The sequence below is a fragment of the Electrophorus electricus genome, chromosome 2 (assembly GCF_013358815.1).
Source record: "Electrophorus electricus isolate fEleEle1 chromosome 2, fEleEle1.pri, whole genome shotgun sequence".
Classification (NCBI taxonomy): Eukaryota; Metazoa; Chordata; class Actinopteri; order Gymnotiformes; family Gymnotidae; genus Electrophorus; species Electrophorus electricus.
Genome location: NC_049536.1, coordinates 3,228,726 through 3,246,883, shown reverse-complemented (window position 1 = coordinate 3,246,883; position 18,158 = coordinate 3,228,726). Strand labels below are relative to the sequence as shown.

General features: G+C 41.1%; 2 protein-coding genes across 2 annotated transcripts; both read left to right on the top strand.

Annotated features, from left to right (window-relative positions):
- The first annotated feature begins 125 nt into the window (after positions 1-125).
- LOC113580559 (troponin I, fast skeletal muscle-like) lies at positions 126-3,513 on the top strand. Its single transcript, XM_035521519.1, has 6 exons — positions 126-174; positions 345-382; positions 492-674; positions 2,803-2,892; positions 2,987-3,163; positions 3,380-3,513. The coding sequence occupies exons 3-6, from the start codon at positions 552-554 to the stop codon at positions 3,464-3,466; spliced, it is 477 nt and encodes a 158-aa protein (XP_035377412.1). The 5' UTR covers positions 126-174; positions 345-382; positions 492-551; the 3' UTR covers positions 3,467-3,513.
- Positions 3,514-4,405: 892 nt separating this feature from the next.
- Positions 4,406-7,474, top strand: LOC113580557 (troponin I, fast skeletal muscle-like). The gene is made up of 7 exons (XM_027015189.2): positions 4,406-4,482; positions 5,489-5,521; positions 5,865-5,901; positions 6,025-6,153; positions 6,765-6,854; positions 6,940-7,116; positions 7,234-7,474. The coding sequence occupies exons 2-7, from the start codon at positions 5,514-5,516 to the stop codon at positions 7,321-7,323; spliced, it is 531 nt and encodes a 176-aa protein (XP_026870990.1). The 5' UTR covers positions 4,406-4,482; positions 5,489-5,513; the 3' UTR covers positions 7,324-7,474.
- The last annotated feature ends 10,684 nt before the right edge of the window (positions 7,475-18,158 follow it).

The following is an 18,158-nucleotide window of genomic DNA, read 5'->3' as shown; positions in this document are numbered from 1 at the left end:
TAAAGGTGAAAAGTGGACCACAGGGAGGACACGCTCTGATTGCATTGAGCTACTCAGTCCACTATCCTGGAAGATGAGTGAAAGGACCAAGATCCAGTAAATTAAAATGTAATTTAAAATTTACATTTTCTTGTATATAAGGAGGGTCTAAAAAGATACCGCCAAGATGTCTGAGTATGTATTTTATTTTTTCTTTGATGCTTAATTTGCTTATAAACTCACATTTGTCCTTCCACACCCTCCCCCACAAATATATATAATGTGAATATAATGTGTGTGTGTGTGTGTGTGTGTGTGTGTGTGTGTGTGTGTGTGTGTGTGTGTGTGTGTGTGTGTGTGTGTAGAAAAAAAGATGACTTCAAGCCGAAGGCATGCTCTCAAGGTAATGAAAAAAATCTATGATTCTTTAAGAATTGAAGAAAATATATTTATAATTCGCAAAAACAAAAAATGTAACGTGATCATTTTTTTTGTGATCTTTGAATGATTAGATGGTATCAGGGTAGCTCAGCACTGAGGGAGAAATAAAGCACTGGAGGCCTCTTCTCTTGATGCTGAGCATAGCTGAGGCCCTGCTGCAGAAGGAAGCGTCCCAGTCTGTGGCTGACGAGGCTGCCTACATGTCTGAGCACTGCTCAGATCTGCCTTTTCCGCACTCCGTCCAGGAGCTGCAGGTATGCCGCACGGGCTCCTAGCACAGTGCCAGCAGTCCTCTGCGTGCGCGTAGCGGGGAATCACGCAGGCATTTAAAACTGCGTGGTGAGGAGCCACAGCACGGATTATCCTCTCGCTGGGCGTCATTTTACCTTCGCTCAAAGGTAAACATTTTCATGAAAGCAGCTGTGTGAATGTAAGATTGCAGTGTTTGAAAAGGCTTAGAACAAATTGTTTTATCAATTCGGTTTAAAGAGCAATTTTGGCTTGAAATGCGTTTTTAAAGTAATTTGTTTGACCATGCCTGTGGCATGGTTAACCTAAGAGCTCTCGGACACTCTCTTCACAACATACAGAGTGGAACAATAAATGTTCTAACCCAATAGTCCTTAACATTTCACATTTTACAGGGTCTTGAAAAAGTATTCATACCCCTTGAACTTTTCCACATTTTTTTATATTGTTCTTGTTGTACCTACAAACTTAAATGTATTTTATTGGGGTTTTATGTGATAAACAAACACAAAGTAGCTAGTAATTGTGTAGTGAAAAGAAAATGATACATGTTTTTCAAATTTTTTAATAAATAAAAATCTGGAAAGTGCATTTATATTCAGCCCCCTGACTAAATACTTTGTGGGACCACCTTTCGCTGCAGTTATAGCTGCAAGTCTTTTGGGGTACGCCTCTACCAGCTTTGCACATCTACAGGCTGAACGTTTTGCCTATTATTCTTTGCAAAATGGCTCAAGTTCAGTCAGATTGGATGGAGAGCATCTGTGAACAGTAATTTTCCAAGTCTTGCCACAGATTCTCAATGGGATTTATGTCTGGACTTTGACTGGGCCATTCTAACACATGAATGTGCTTTGATCTAAACCATTCCATCGTAGCTCTGGCTGTATGTTTAGGGTCGTTGTCCTGCTGGAAGATGAACCTCCGCCCCAGTATCAAGTCTTTTGCAGCCTCTAACAGGTTTTCCTCCAGGATCCTGTATTTAGCTCCATCCATCTTCCCATCAACTCTGACCAGCTTCTGTCCCTGCTGAAGAAAAGCATCCCCACAGCATGATGCTGCCACCACCATGTTTAAAGGTGGGGATGGTGTTAGTTTTCTGCCACACACAGTGTTTTGCATTTAGGCCAAAAAGATTAACTTTGGTCTCATCTGACCAGAGCACCTTCTTCCACATGTTTGCTGTGTCCCCTACATGGCTTGTGGCAAAGTGTAAACAAGACTTCTTATGGCTTGGTTTTAAAATTGGCTTTTTTCTTGCCACTCTTCCATAAAGGCCAGATTTGTGGAGTACATAGCTAATACTTGACCTGAGGACAGATTGTCCCACCTGTGGATCAGCTCCTCCAGAGTGACCATGGGCCTCTTGGCTGCTTCTCTAAGTAGTGCTCTCTTTACCTGGGCTGTCAGTTTAGGTGGATGGCCATATCTTGGTAGGTTTGCGGTTGTGCCATACTCCTTCCATTTTCGGATGATGGATTGAACAGTGCTCCGTGAGATGTTCATAGCTTGGGATATTTTTTTTTTTACAGCCTAACCCTGCTTTACATTTCTCAACAACTTTATCCATGACCTGTCTGGTGTGTTCCTTGGTTTTAATGATGATGTCATTAATGTTCTCTAATAAACCTCTGAGGTCTTCACAAAACAGCTGTCGTTATACTCAGAATAAATTACACACAGGTGGACTCTATTTGCTAATTTGGTGACCTTTGAAGGCAATTGGTCACACTGGATGTTATTTAGGGGTATCAGAGTACAGGGGGCTGAATACAAAATGCATACCACACTTTTATTTATTAAAAAATTTAAAAGCCATGCATAATTTTCTTTTCACTTCACAATTACTTGCTACTTTGTGTTTGTTTATCATATAAAAAAAAAAGGTTTGTAGGTGTAACATAAAAAAATGAATGAATACTTTTTCAAGGCCCTGTATTAGGTGTTTCTCATGGCTGTAGTTTATAAACTATGTGGAATTATTATTATTAATATGCTGAAATTCTTCCTAAACAAACATGTTTTTTGTTTCAAAAACAAAAAAATCTATTTTCAGTGACACTCCATTAGAATGATGCAGTTTTACAGCACATTTTTACAATGCAGTGAATATATCATTCAACATGTGGCTAGGAACTGTGCAAAAAGCTGCGTCATGACATCGACAAGATTGATGAGGAAAGATGCGACTTGGAGGCCAAAGTGAAGAAGGGAGAAAAAGAGGTATTTCGATCAGTCAACATGTGTACTAGACGCAGAAACAGTAGCTGGGCATAGCCATTCGGGATGGTCTGACTACGGGTTTGTGCATCTACAGATTGAGGACCTGAAGATTAAGGTGATTGACCTGAAGGGCAAGTTCAAGAAGCCAGCTTTACGTAAAATGCGCATGTCTGCTGATCAGATGCTTCAGGCTCTGCTGGGCTCCAAGCACAAGGTGTCTCTGGATCTGAGGGCCAACCTGAAACAAGTGAAGAAGGAGGTCAAAGAGGAGGTGAGCTTACATTCATTGTGGAAATAAAAGCCTATATTTACTGAATCCATCTCTGCCTTCTGAGTACATCAGTTACCAAGACAGAGGTAGTGAGCATTAATGTTGGTAATTCCAACTCCGGGCAGTGTTTTCAGTGTGCTTGGTTTTTTATGATGTGTTATTATCTTTTTCATGCAGCTATGTACCATCCACACACTGTTGTTTGTTTCTTCACAGCCAGAAGTGGGCAATTGGCCGAAGACCATTGAGGATAAGGCCAGCATGTATGGGAGGAAGAAGATGTTTGAGGGTGGCGAGGCCTAATTTTCAGACATTTCTTTATTTGTTTACTCTAAATCCTCTCCAGGGCTGTGCAGTGTGTCATATTTTGCAAATAGTTTTACTGTGCATGTTGGTACCAGTGCTAGCAGCTGCAGTTGTTTTATATAGTATAGGTGTTCTGAAGGAGAAATGTATATCATTGACGAGACACTATAATTAAACGAGCTATTTTGAAGAAAACCTTTACCATCATGTTTGTTCTGTATGAGTATTTTAGATTTTATTTGCCTACATTTTGCTGCCTTTTAGGTTCATGTGATATTTTTTTGTATTTTGGAGGAGCAGTCTTTACTCTTATTAACTCTCTCCTGACCACTGGAGGTCGCTAGAGGTCACCCCCCCCCCCCCCCCCCCACCCATTACTGATGCACCACATTAAAACCAGGCATTCTTCATTGACTTCTTCAAGACGACTTCTCATCTTAACTCTTGTTTCTCACTATACATTTTTGTGTAATCACTCCAACATTCCTTTTAATAAAACTGGAAACAGTGAAAGGAGCTTTTTTTAGGTTCAGTGAGGTGGCCTTGACACACGGAAGGGTCAGCATCTTATAACCCTACTCAGTTATAGAGAAATGTCTTACCTGAAATTGAAATGAACCTGAATTGGTTATTAATTCAATGCATACTCTTACACAAGCACACAGAATCAATTGTATGGAATTTGATGCAATGGTCAGTGGTTTTGATGCATCCAAGTCTATTGAACTTTGCCTCTCTCTGACTGTGTAGGCTAAGAAGAAGCCAGCCCTCATCTGAGAGGTCTTCAAGTGAGGGAAATTTATGAGGTCTGCCGAGGTTGGGCTGCAAGTATTTCAGGCTCACTGGCCTATTGGTGTGGGCTGGAATCCATTTCCATAAACAGGACTTCTGGGATGTGCTGAGCCATCAGAGGTTCCCATATATATCCTATTTGATTTTTTTTCTCTCACTGGGGCTTGCCGGTCTTTTCTGTCCTTTCGCCAACTGCGTTCTGCCCTTGTTCTCGTGCATAGGTGAGCATCTTCTCTGAGACAGACAAGGACACTTAGCAAACACTTATCACACTATCACTGCAAGTATTTGAGTTTGAAGGAGCAATGCAAAGGTATGTAAAAATGAATTCTATAAATAAAACATGAAAGCACTGATGGTAAGTGGCTTTCCTGCAGCACAGAGTATGCAATATCATATTCTGAGAGAGTAGAGGTGAAATTTGAATTGCCATAAAGTATGGGGTCACATTCATTCACTGGATGTGTTTTATTACTGAGCCTTCTTAAGCCTTGTAGTTGCAGTTTTGGGCACTTGTCCACAGTCAGTCTCAGCTGTTTCTCATTCACTCTCCTGACCTAGAATAGCTCATTGATTGCATGCATTCAATATGTGAGTTATTTTTCCAGGAAGATCAAAGCTGATTATTTATCATTAAAAAATAAATAAATAAAAATTTGCAGTGTAGCAGTACAGCGAATGTCCTTACAGCTCTGGACACATGCCTTGAATTAAGAATTCTTGCTAGAGTTTTGGCAGCAAGTTAAATAAATGATTGTGTTTGGGACTATAGCATTGTTGCTGTTATTTTCCATTTTAATTAGAAAGTCTTTTTTTTTCAAAGAAACATGCTGATCAAATATGTCAGGTTATTCAGTATCTTCTATCAATGTGTTCATATGACCAACTCTTTTTTACATCATTTACATTTCTGACAAGACTATTTTGTATACTCTGATCAAGCAATATTTCATAATATCTTTAATAATAAAGATTAATAGTTTTGGAACTTGTATACCTTTGCAACGAGCAGGCTACATGTTACAGAAGAGGGTACGTTACGCTGCTTGCCTAAATTTAACTTTCTCAGATATATGTTAAGGCTTGTACAGTACAAGCTTATGGCTTCACCCTACGACACTCCTGACAACAGCAAGCATTTGAGTGAACCTGTGTAATATTAAGTACGCAGTTTAGACAGTGTGGAGCGAAACTGATGGCCCTGATGACCCTTAATTCTTTTAACAGGGTGTGAACATATGCAACTGTCAAGATGTCAGAGTAAGTGCACCCAGTTATATGGCGTGTTTCATACAAATTACACACCTCAAAGTGCATTGCAATTTTAATAATAAAAAAAACCCCTGAAAAATAATAAATACATCAATTGTAGCTTAAACAACAATGACAACTGTAATAATAATGTAATAATAAGCATAATAAATAATTAGATATAATATTTTATATTTTTTATGTGTGTATATGAGAAGAAAAGATGAAGTAGGAAACATTTAGCTGACTCTAATTACACATATGGCTTTTTTTTTTTTTTTTGCCAAAAACGACTAAATTGTCAGTTGACATTTTTATTACATATTTTTTGTTACATGTTTTTTATTGACAGGAAAAAGATGACATCCAGTCGCAGGTATCACCTGAAGGTAAAAACAGAGCAAAACTATAATAGCCAACAGAAATTCTGTTCAACTTTGTAGTTCCAGCAAGAAGTACAGCCACATACAGTTTTCTTATGTCCTACCCATCCAAGTTTCTCCCTCCCTCAGAGCCTTTTGCTGTCCATCGCTGCTGGCCTGCTGGAGGCTGAAGCCAAGCAGCTTGCGACTGATAAGGAGAACTACATGAACGAGCACTGCCCATCCTTGTCCCTGCCTGGATCCCTGCAGGAGCTGCAAGTAAATTCTAGTCCGAACAAGCATACGGACTTGGCTGAGTAGCAAATACCATGGACTGGCCATTGTGATTAATAGGGCTTTGCAGTAACCAGAACAGGGGAGAAAGAGCATATCTATAACTCCTTGCTACTAGCTAATATGTTGTCTGTTTCCCTGCTTCTTTGTGATGAGTTTTTGCAACCCTCCGATGCCTCATGTCCGCTCCGTGTTCTTCTGCATAACTAACACTTCTCTACTGAGACCTCAGTAACCCCCAGAGCTCCAGGTCTCTGTACGCTTTCCCCATTCATTAAAACTTTCACTCCTTAGCATGCAACTCATGAAGTGAAGGCGTAGGATGATTCGTTGGTCTGCACTTACTTTTATACATTTGCATTGAAACAAGGCCGCGATACTTGGTGATTTGTCATACGTTTAAAACCGATTTGAAAATGCTAAATAATTAAATTTCTTCCCGTTCGGTGTCACATTATGAATTGCTCCAAGTAATTAAGCTTACCTGTTCTACTTTTACATGCTAGACAACGTTCGTGATCTTAAATTATTGTGGCATGTGCTCGCTCATCTTATAAATCCATTCTTATGGATCTAAATGTTTATTCTTACCCTAGGAGCTGTGCAAGAAGCTCAATCAGACCATCGACAAGGTTGATGAGGAAAGGTATGACATGGAAACCAAGGTTGCCAAGACAGACAAGGAGGTGAAGACCATGAAACACGTAAACGATCAATGTACATCATATATGGGGTTTAAACCATGGCCTCTCACTCAGCATCTCCCTACAGATCGAGGACCTGAAGATTAAGGTGGTTGACCTGAAAGGAAAGTTCAAGAAGCCTGTGCTAAGGAAAGTGCGCATGTCTGCTGATCAGATGCTTCAGGCTCTGCTGGGCTCCAAGCACAAGGTGTCTCTGGATCTGAGGGCCAACCTGAAACAAGTGAAGAAGGAGGTCAAAGAGGAGGTGGGTATAAAGGCGCATTTTGACAACATGTGAAAGTTTGTGTCTTTTTGACAGTTTTTTACTCTGTTAGGCCTTTTTGCTGTATTTATGGTGTGTATCAAATGTTTTGTTTCTCAGTCTGCTGAACAGGTTGGGGACTGGCGTAAGAACATCGAGGACAAAGCCGGCATGGATGGGAGAAAGAAGATGTTCGAGTCTGAGGCTTAAGATGGATAGCAGTGGTTTTTTGAAAAGTCGTCATTTTTCTCTGGCAGTTTTTCTGTAACCCCTCACCCTTTGCTTCAATAAAGATGGTTTTCCAGGACATTTTTCACATTTTATTATGTCGTGATGTATGGAATTAAATGATTAGTGTGTACAAGTGTATGTGCCTTTCTTTTTTTGCTCATGCTCAAATATGGCTCAAAGTAAATACATTTTATACAGAAAAGCCAATTACACCATGATGAGCTGTAGTGTTAATGTGTGTTGGTAAATAATGTTAAGATGAATTGAATATTATTACAACTAGTTTAGGGGATTTACTGAATATCAATTTACGGAAAAGCTGTACAGGACAAACAAAGCCAATAACAACACCAGACATATAGATATTTTACTAAGTGGTTGGACTACCATTACTTTTGGGAATATGCGTTTATAAAGACTTTTTTTAAAAACATGATTTATATATTAAATGTTTAGGAAATTTGACTAGATGAAAAGATTCCTAACAATGAGATTCAGGCTTCATGCCCTGTTTCTCCTCTCTGCCTGACGCATCTTAGTCTTTGAAATCAATCACTGAACAAGTCTGCATTCTTGGATTCTTCTTTATTTTATTTAGTTCTTAAGCAAATCTTAAAAATAATGACGTCTGTTACTTTAGCACAAACTGCAGCTAATCGGTTACATTACAAGTCTAACTGGGGCAGTGATAATCTAGTGAATAGTGCTTTGTACTATTAATCTGAAGGTTGTTGGTTCGAATCATAGATCTTCCATGTGGCCACTGTTGGGCCCTTGAGCAAGGCCCTTAACCCTCTTGGATCTAGGGGTGCTGTACAACAGCTGACTCTGCGCACACACACAGACACACACACACACGACAAATAAATTCAATGTGGTTTAGATCTTCTAGTTGTGTTATCTGTTTTGGGGTTCTTCTGCTGGTTCCAGTATTGAAACCTTTTTAATGCCAAGTAGATCTGTGGCTATGAAATCAGAAATGCATTTCAAATACAATCCAGTCATCTGATTCTGAATCATATAACCCACAGTATCCAAACAAGGTGGGATTTGCTGTCTTTTCCTTGCATTAATTTCATTGTACAGGGATGAGATAGCGCTATTTATAGAAGCTGTGAAAAGTCCAGTTGAAGGGAAGTTCTGCCTGAAGGTATAGGTGAACTGTAAATGTATCAGATGTGTCCTAAACTTTATCTACTCAGTCCATTCTCATTTTACCACAGATTGGACATGTGACTTATGCAATGTGTGAAGTGGTAATTGTAACCTGTAGGGTCATGTGTAATTGTGTTAGCTGGTATAGAATAGTATCTATGAAGCTATGTGACCTGTGACTGCTTATTCATGACTGAGTGAGGTGTGTGTTGATGCTTAATTCTTAGTGCTAAACTCATGTTTTCTTCATGGCCAAAGATTAAAAGCTATTTTTGGCTTCATCTTATATTACACAGTTCCTACTTTTAGTCGTTTCCCTCCATCCTATAATAATCTGTTTCAATGATTCACTTTCCTTTGCAAAAAGAAGCTGTTTGAACCCAGTGCCAGAAACAGCCAACCCTTCTACCGCCAGGACATGTAAACCCTTGCAGACATGCTCTCAGGCCTCATCATGGCAAGGCTCTCTTGATTGGACTCAGACACCTGGTGCCTCCATTTATGGTGAGGCTTGCCTGGAGTTAATGGCGTCTCCCATGTCTAACTTGCTCCATATCTGCTACTCTTAGGTTACCTCCAGGAGCTTGAACGTGAGACCAAGATGACTGACCTGCTAAGTATAACTCCTGACCCTGAAGCACTGAAATGCAAGAAGATACCAAGCTATGTTAGGAGCCCCGGTCTTACTGAGATGTGCTACACCTTAAAATATGGAGACAGATGAGCTACCATTTTTTAACTATATTCATTTAAAGTGTATCTTGTCCATTTAGTTGGAAATTGAAATGTGAATTTGATATTTCTGGATTCCTTTAGAAAATGGTCATATCATATATGCATTTATTACATCTACCAGCTGGACAAAACCTCTTTTTTTGTGAATTTGCCCTCAGGTGTCCACGTTTTAGACTGAAGCAAACGGCATTCTACTGATGCACTGTTTTCTAGAAGTAAAACATGCACTAGTAAATCTGCTTTTGGCTGTGCCTGGCAGATCTGACAATGCCTACACGTTATTACGCCGGTGTATGTCAGGAACCTGCTGCAATAACCGGCCTTATTCAGGATGTGAGAAAATAGGCCCCAGAAAACCAAAACAACTGTTCTGACTCAAGACAGTCCAGCACACACACACACACACACACACATACACACACACACACACACACACACACACACACACATATGAATATGCCACACACACCATGTAGCTTATACACTTCAGAAAGCAGAAACCTTATGAACATTTATCAATTTAATTCAAGTTCAAGTTCAGTTCAAGTTTGGTTTATTTGTCACATACATAGTCATACACAATATAACTTGCAGTGAAATGGTTTGAGATTCTTAGTTAATGTTATTCAATACATTCAAGTATGCAAAGGGTTTGGACTTGACCTATTTCACATGCAAATCTTATATTAAAGAATACATTCAAATTAGTTTGCTTGTAACTGTGGTATTGGCTTGTGGTGTTTAATGGGTGGCCTCTGTGGACTAATACATTGCTCACTAACGCACTGCGAAGGTCAATTCTACCACCATCTGGTGAACTGTAGCACAGAGAAAAGCTTAATGTCATACATTATGTCATCTTGACACAATTGCAGTGTTATTACTGATTACAATATATTACAATTACCAAAGGGTCCTAAGCACTTATTTTAACAACCCACCTGGAACTATCAGAAACAGACAAACAGTTCAAATATGAATACATTAAATGGAATGATAAAAACAATTAGTTGGTTCCAAAAAGGTTTTATAAATCTATTTGCCACAACAGTAATGTGTCATGTTTTCTGACAAAAAAGCCGATTAATGTTCCATCAAACACATCATGTAATGTTTTACATGAGTTTAATATTTAACCAAAGTAATATGGGGCTCCTTAAGGGAAACTGGCATGTTTCTAATGTCTGTTTAGCATGCAGTTTGGTCCTATCAGCGCTAATGAAGCACGCAGTACAGGATGTGTGGAAGTGACCCGCATCAGCCATACACAAACACACCCCCATTTCCCAGACTGCACAAGATCATGGCATTTGTCAGCAGTCTCCGTGTGGGACAGGCGAAGGTAAATTTACCCAGTTTAGGATTTTTTTTTTAGTGGGTTTTGTGATCTGGGGCCCGAGAGGGTTGGTTGTGTTCCACTTTTGCTTGAGGACATAATCTTTGCCAGGCTGAAGGAATTATTTTTTCCCCCAGTGAAATTTGGGGTTAGCAAGTATTGAATGTTCCACTGACTCATATAGTTTATTAACGCCACGTTCTTAATTTGGCCACTAGAGGGAGCATTAACTCAGGTTATTTGATCTGGTTCAGCATTCCCTGGACTAGCTCTCAGTTGATTGCGCTTCTAAATAGTTTCAAGATGGCACTGATATCGACATAATAACTTCTGTGAAAAACATATTAAGAAACAATAGCATTATGCAGGAAACATTGTTTAAACCTCCCACATTGTTTCGATGTCTCTGCTTTCTTTCATTGGGATTGTGTATCACCTCAGGCAGCAGCAATGGGGAACGTTCATATCTTCTCTTGCATTATCACTGCCCTCTGTAAAGTTAGAAGTCTACATTTCTGACAGGCTCCCACAAACATGTGACACTGGAGAAAAGGAAACAGTCCTCTGGCACTTAGCAGCAAATATCTAAGCCTATAAATACGTGTTGAGGTTTATGCAGGGGGCATTAAAGGAAAATAATGTTGGAGAAAAATTTGTGACGGTTTTTTGAGAAAAAGGCAAACATTGAGATTACAGTGAATTTCTTGTTCCTAGAGTTCCTAGGGTCTCCCTAGGGTCTGATCTTCGTGTGAATGGTCCTTTCTTTCTGGAGGGCCTCGACCCAATGTTTAGGAACCCAAACAAATTGTCATTTGATCTTTTGGTTTGAGGTGTTCAAATTCTTGTTTTAGCTTGTATACAAAACTTCAGTAAGGACAAAATCAAGTTGGCTTATACTGTGTGATACGTTGATACTCCCTTACCATCTTATAAGTATGAAACAGACGACAAACAATTGATTTTTGTCAGCAATATGACTGGTATTCAGGCTGATCTGAATAGATGACATTGGCAGTACTTTTGTGTAAGTGGCCAAACACAAGCAAAGGAACAGATGAGGGTTCTGTGGCTGTTGAAATTCACTGGGCTGCTCCATCTCTTCAAACAATAGGCCTGTTTTCTGTGATGTTTTGCCTTCGAAAAGACACTGGTGATTACAAACCAGAGGAAAAGAGAGAAAACATATTTTCTGTGTTAGTATTTTCCTCAGATTTGGATACATATAAAGCTGTTTCTCATTCAATGTATCTGTAGTCAACACAAAAACATTTATGTTTCTCATCAACGCTCGAAGTATGTGTCAGTAAACATGTCTAGCTCTTAAATTTCGCTTACTCACTCCTTTTTGTGTGTGAAACCAAATGTGGTCGTGAAAGGCACACACACTCATGATGCAGGCCTTTCAGGGAGCCGCACACCTCGTACACGTGGGATCTGCCCTTGGGCCTGGAGCAGCGAAACCTCCCCCCCGCGAGCAACCACCCCGCGCCAGGTGAGCATCGCCTCGCGCGGTTATCTCGGCTGCGCGGAATTCGCCTGCACAAAAAACAACTCTGGATCTGCCAAAAAAAAGGTGAAACCGAGTGGGCAGCTGCAGCTGGTGCTGGACGGAGAACCGGCCCACCTAGTTATGTTCCGCTGCATGGATCAGGTGGCAGGGAAGCTGCTGTAAGAAGGGGCCAGATATTGCATTGCAGGGTCAAATGTAAATCATCACTAGGCAGAGTTTCAGTTCAAGTTGAATTTATGTCCAGTAATTTGGGTCAAATTCTAAAAAAGCGCCAGATTTTCGGATATGGACTGTGTGCTTGACAGGGCATGGAGTGCTGCCCATTTTCCTCGTTAGCAATCACAGTAGGTTTGCATTTCCAGAAGAACACCGCTCCTGTCCGACAGTAAGATGTTGATGTGCACTGGATGATCTCTTCTCTAATAACGTTTAACAGTGTTTGTCACAAATTCTGAACACGCGCCCATTTAGCTTAATGGACAGATTCGTTTTAAATGCACATATTTGGTCAGTTTGGAGGGAGTACATGATGAGGAAGATCAATTTTCTTCTCTGCTTTCATTTAGAAGTACAAGTTCCCGCATTCCATTTCTCTGCAAGTGGTCATTTTCAGTGTACCACTGGTTTGACGACTGGGGTTATTCAACCGCTTGGCGTCGGCCTTCAATGTATGGTCTCATTCACATGTAGATTTTGATTGGCTCCCACCTAAGGCAAAAGTGGATCCAGCACAGGGCAAACTGACACCAGTGCACTAATTATCATCACGGAAAAGGTATAAATAAGAATTAAATAACGTGTCACACGTTTTGCTTGGCGTGCCACGGTTACTGTCAAATTTTATGAGTCTGCCCGTTTGCCTTCTCTCCGAACACATGGTACTGTTGGAAATGCTCCCAGACAGAATGAGAAGTGATCATTTTACCTGGCTATTTACACTGTTTAGTCCAAGGTCTCTTGTTAACTATTGAGACAAAACAGAGTAGCAATACTCTGTGTAATTGTGTAATATTGAGACCCTCTAGCATGGCCAAGGCTATTTCTGATGACATGGTTTCTGGTTTTCTCTCTAGTGTGTGGCCCATAAAGACATGGAGAGCCGTGGAAAGAGTGAGAGTTTGTGGAATGTGGCATTCAAGTGGCTTGCGAGTTCTCCCAGTGAAATGCCAGTTGCTCAGGGCTCTAAGCACTGAGCTTGTCCCCAATATGTCCAGAATCCTTCTGCTTTGTTCGAAAACAAACTTTCAGCTGTTACAGTTGATTTTACTGATGTACATGAATTTCATAATTATAATTACAATCTACTGCTTTAGTGTAGCTTTTTATTTGCGTCAAAAATGTTGATCATATTTCCTAATTGCTATACTGATCATTCTGATTATAAGCAATAGTATACCATATGATTTAGTAATTGTACAGTAGTTCAGTCTTTCATTTTGTAGTTGTTGACTAACGAGCAAAATTATTCTTTCTTTCCTGAAATACAAAGTGTCCCTCAAAGCACTGCTGTGTGAAAGAAGCTGCACTCAGCTATAGTTTGTTGAATTTTCTAGAAATAGATGCGTTGGAGTTTGTCACATTGTATTATGATGATTCAGTCTTGTTTTAAGGTTGCTTTCCTTTTTCCTCTTCCAAGCAACCCCCCCCACCCAACCTCCCGCTTGTAGCAACAGCCTTGAAGTTTAAATGGGGAATGTTTTTGAAGCTTTTTTCCCAAGGACTTGTTGGAAGTCCCTATATCAGGAGATGCAACATTAGCTCACTCTCCTGTGCAATACTGTCTCCTCTAGGACATGCTAAGGTCTGAGCTCATTTTTGTCAAGTGTTTGTTTTGGTGAAGCTTTGGTGAAATGTGGAGGTGGAAAGTGATTAGTATGAGTGTATGCACGTGTGCCTGAGAGTTGGTGAGTGAGTGGACTAATGCTAGTATTTAGGTACTGGACTTGTAATCAGAAGGTTGCTGGTTCAAGCCCCATCACTGCCAAGTTGCCACTGTTGGGCCCCTGAGCAAGACCCTTAACCCTCAATTGCTCAAGCTGTACTCAGTCATAATTGTAAGTGTCAGCTAAATGTTGTAAGTGTATGATACTAGGGAGTGGTCTGGTCATGTGTGTGAGGAAGACAAGACTTTGTGTGTTGTCTGTGAAATAGTGAAGACCTGTGCATTCCTCACATTGAGCCATGGGTCAACCTTTAGTCTTGTGAGATGACTGGATTTATTTTCTATGACTAACAGAAATTTCTGTTTCGTGCCTGCACTGAAACCAGGGGGAGGACAGGGTCAGGGGTTGGTCTCTTGTCCAGAGGACCCAGCACCCAACCATGGCAACACAAGTCTTCCAGAAACATCCTTTATTTTAAAACATAAATTTAATCTGTTTTGAAGTTATTTATAGATGTTCATTGATTGAGATCATGGGGTGCTTGCTTTACAATGGAAAAATCTATTATGTCTTATAAAGGCCGTATATAAGTACATAACCCTTGTGTCCATATGATCACCTTTGTTTGCAAATTAATTAATAACAGTTATATTCATATGGTATGAATGAACACCAACAAAACCTTTAACATTTTCATCAGCAAAATTGACTTCTTAACCATGACTAATTGATATGCGGTTAACTGCGGGTATTGATTCATTCTCGGGCCCAAATTAAGCCCAGTTTAAAAAGACTAATTTCAGTGGAGATTGTAAATATAAAAGCTTGCTTAGTCTTGCATAATGCTTCATGTTGGTTTGAGAAAGCAAGGCCATAATATTGGCCTGTGGTGGGCGGCGAGATCTCCCCCAGAGAGAGGTCCTTTGCTCTAGGCAGGGCTTTGCTGATTCCTCCCTGTCTGTACAGGAGCATCGGAGGGTTGATGACATTCCCAGCAGGCTCAGCAGGTGTGAGATGGGTGGGAATGCAGGGGTTGGCTGTATGAGGGGGTTTGTTTATGTCAGAGAGCTTGCCACGGCTGTGCGGGACCTAAACCGTGGCTCTGGGAGCAGAGCGCCGTGGGTCAGGATGGGAAGAGAATGTGAAGATGATTCAGCAAATTATGCAGCTGTGATTCTCATTTTTATATAAATGTCACCAAAGCATGGAGAAGTAAATCATCATATTGACTGGTTGAAAGTGATTTTAATAACTGGAACAAATCAAGTGAACAGTGGTAGCAAAACAACCAAAGCAGCTGGTTCCCCAAGGTTGGACTGCAGACATCCTGTTACCTTTGACCCAATGATCTTATTTGCACTGTTTCATACTTTGAGATCAATATCAACAACATACAAGGCTTTTGTTTATCTGTGTGAGTGTGTTTGTGTTTTGAATAACATGGTTCATTACTTTCTAATGGTTCGTTAGTTTTATTTTTCAGGCTGTCAGTAATGCTTGGTTTTCCCAAATTCCAGGCAACACAATCGCATTCATCACCGTACCTACTATTTATACAATCCCAGGGGCTTTGGCTTTCCAGCCAAGCATTTTTACTCTGCCAGTGATGTGGCAATGATTTCAAAAAAAGCACTCTCAGGGAAATCTTCCAAAAATATACTTCTTTTATGTTGCACGACAACTTTCTTTGGCGTGTACCAGTGCATAAAATGCACATTCAAAAAAACCCAAAAAAAACTATTGCCCACATTGCTCATCTGCTGCCAGAAAACTGTAAGAACTGTTGTGAGATTTAGTGATGTGGTACCTGGACTGTGTTCACACATACCCACATGCAACTTAGAGAAACTGTAGCTTGACCTTCAGATGAAGGGTGTCAAGTATAATGGAATGTTGGGTCCATTAGTCTTAAACTGCAAGACAAATACTGAACATGTGCATTGCATTGTATTGACGTAGCTTCACATAAGCTATTTTTCTCATACGCCACTACCATTGTTTAAATTGTTTGCACAAGGTGTAGTACTGTAAACATGTTTTGTCTATTGTTCATTAAATGAGTTTTTATTACATTATATTTCAGGAGCCATTCATGTAGAAATCCAGATAATTTGAAATTCATGTTGATAATTCACAACCTTTTTTCTCACCATGGTAATAGACAGGACACACAGTGTGATTGAAGTTTGATTATGCAATAAGGTGAGGAATAGAGGTGCCATGAGGTAAGGGTATTGTCTGTCATGGAAACAGGACTGAGGTGATATGTCACAGTCCAGTGAGTGCACGAGTGCACATGGAGGTCAGCAGCTTCCCAAGGGCACAAACCATTCCCGGGTCAGGCGTCATGGACATGCTGCTACTTCCCAAATGGCAGGGGAACAGACGCTTGCTGTGTTGTGCAGGGAATCTGATGATGGCGTTGTACTGTTCTACTGTTGAACTGCATATTGCTTCAGTTCACCGCATCACTCTGTGTGTCCTGATTTGCCCTCTGGACGGCAGACAGCTACAGTTAGAGCTTAATTACATCTGCACGTATAATCGAGTTTCTTGGCTGAGGAGGCCGGCATGCTGCAGCTGTGGTGGTGAGAGCCAATTCGAAGAGATTTCGTAAATAATAGCCTTCTGTAAGAAAGCCAGTTTCAGTGAAGATGTCTGCTGGCTTATAGCTGGAGCAAAATGTGTTGTGCACATTCGCTACAGTTTTCTGATTTGCAGTAAGTTCTACCCACCACCCCCAAGGTCTTTGATTGTGTACATGGAGTGATGTCATTTCCCCTCAAATGTGCTGTCTCCTGAGTTCGGTAGGAAGGGTGAGGTAACTCTTCCTGTTCATACACGTTTGCCAGGATTGGACAAGTTTCCCCGACGTTTGTGCAAGACACATGTGGCATACATGAAGGGACTTGCCACCTGTTATACCACTCTTGTGCTTTCTTGTGACTCTTTCTTTGTAACTCCACCACTCTCTCTTTTTTTTTCTCTTGTGCACGCACACACACACATGCAGGCGCGCACACACACATGCAGGCGCACACACACACATGCAGGCGCGCACACACACATGCAGGCGCACACACACACATGCAGGCGCACACACACACATGCAGGCGCGCACACACACATGCAGGCGCGCACACACACATGCAGGCGCACACACACACACATGCAGGCGCGCACACACACATGCAGGCGCGCACACACACATGCAGGCGCGCACACACACATGCAGGCGCACACACACACAAGTGCAGGCGCGCACACACACATGCAGGCGCGCACACACACATGCAGGCGCGCACACACACATGCAGGCGCGCACACACACATGCAGGCGCACACACACACATGCAGGCGCACACACACACATGCAGGCGCACACACACACATGCAGGCGCGCACACACACACAGCTATAAAGAGCACGATGAGCCGCCTCCTGTGTTTTAATAATGCCCTTACTCTGGGCTCTCTGCCACGACCTGGACCTTCGTGTCAGAGGAGTACGTGCATACTGGATCCTGTATATCCAGCTCTGTAGCAGAAAAGCCTAGCTTTCAGCTCAGACTGCACTGGATCCGTTACACACCAAACATGACACCACACTCGCTTTCTCAGCATAGTTTCCTGAGAAAATCTTGTGATCCACAGTCTCCTCCTCAGATGCACATAACCTCTGATCTGTTTCATCATACCATGAAGATTTAGGTTTAGTGTGGCACTCTCAACACAGGGGTAATAAGAAAGGGGTTGGTGCTCCTCTTGTTCTTAAAGTCTATGGGCACTCCTCCGCTCTGTGTGTGGCTGAGTTGTGTTAAAAGGAGGGATGGACTTGTTTATCTAGGCTGGACATTGAAGCCTGTCTCTATTGTGCAGCATGTCATTGTCAAGAGCCTAACAGCACTTCAGGCCTGAATGGTGTGTTGTTTGCCATGGTAACAGCAATAATAATCTTGTTTGTGAGTAGGCGCACTGGAGGGCAAGAAGAGATAAGCTGTGGAGTTTGAGTGTGCTCTTGTGGTCTACGGTTGAAATATATAAACACAAAAGACAATGTGCTTACTGAACTAGTTGCTGCTGGAGTTGATGTCAGCAAAACAACCTTCTGATAGAATGTCTCAAAACTGTAGCTAGTTAATAATGAAGAAACTGCTAAGAACTTGTGTGTGCAATTGCCACAATATATCCACTAT

Excerpts from the sequence above, each read along its gene's own strand:
- LOC113580559 (XM_035521519.1), top strand. The coding sequence starts at position 552 with ATGCTGAGCATAGCTGAGGCCCTGCTGCAGAAGGAAGCGTCCCAGTCT. Across the intron at positions 675-2,802 it reads ACTCCGTCCAGGAGCTGCAG|GAACTGTGCAAAAAGCTGCG; the intron begins GTATGCCGCACG and ends ACATGTGGCTAG. Across the intron at positions 2,893-2,986 it reads TGAAGAAGGGAGAAAAAGAG|ATTGAGGACCTGAAGATTAA; the intron begins GTATTTCGATCA and ends GTGCATCTACAG.
- LOC113580557 (XM_027015189.2), top strand. Across the intron at positions 6,855-6,939 it reads TTGCCAAGACAGACAAGGAG|ATCGAGGACCTGAAGATTAA; the intron begins GTGAAGACCATG and ends ATCTCCCTACAG. Across the intron at positions 7,117-7,233 it reads AGAAGGAGGTCAAAGAGGAG|TCTGCTGAACAGGTTGGGGA; the intron begins GTGGGTATAAAG and ends TTTGTTTCTCAG.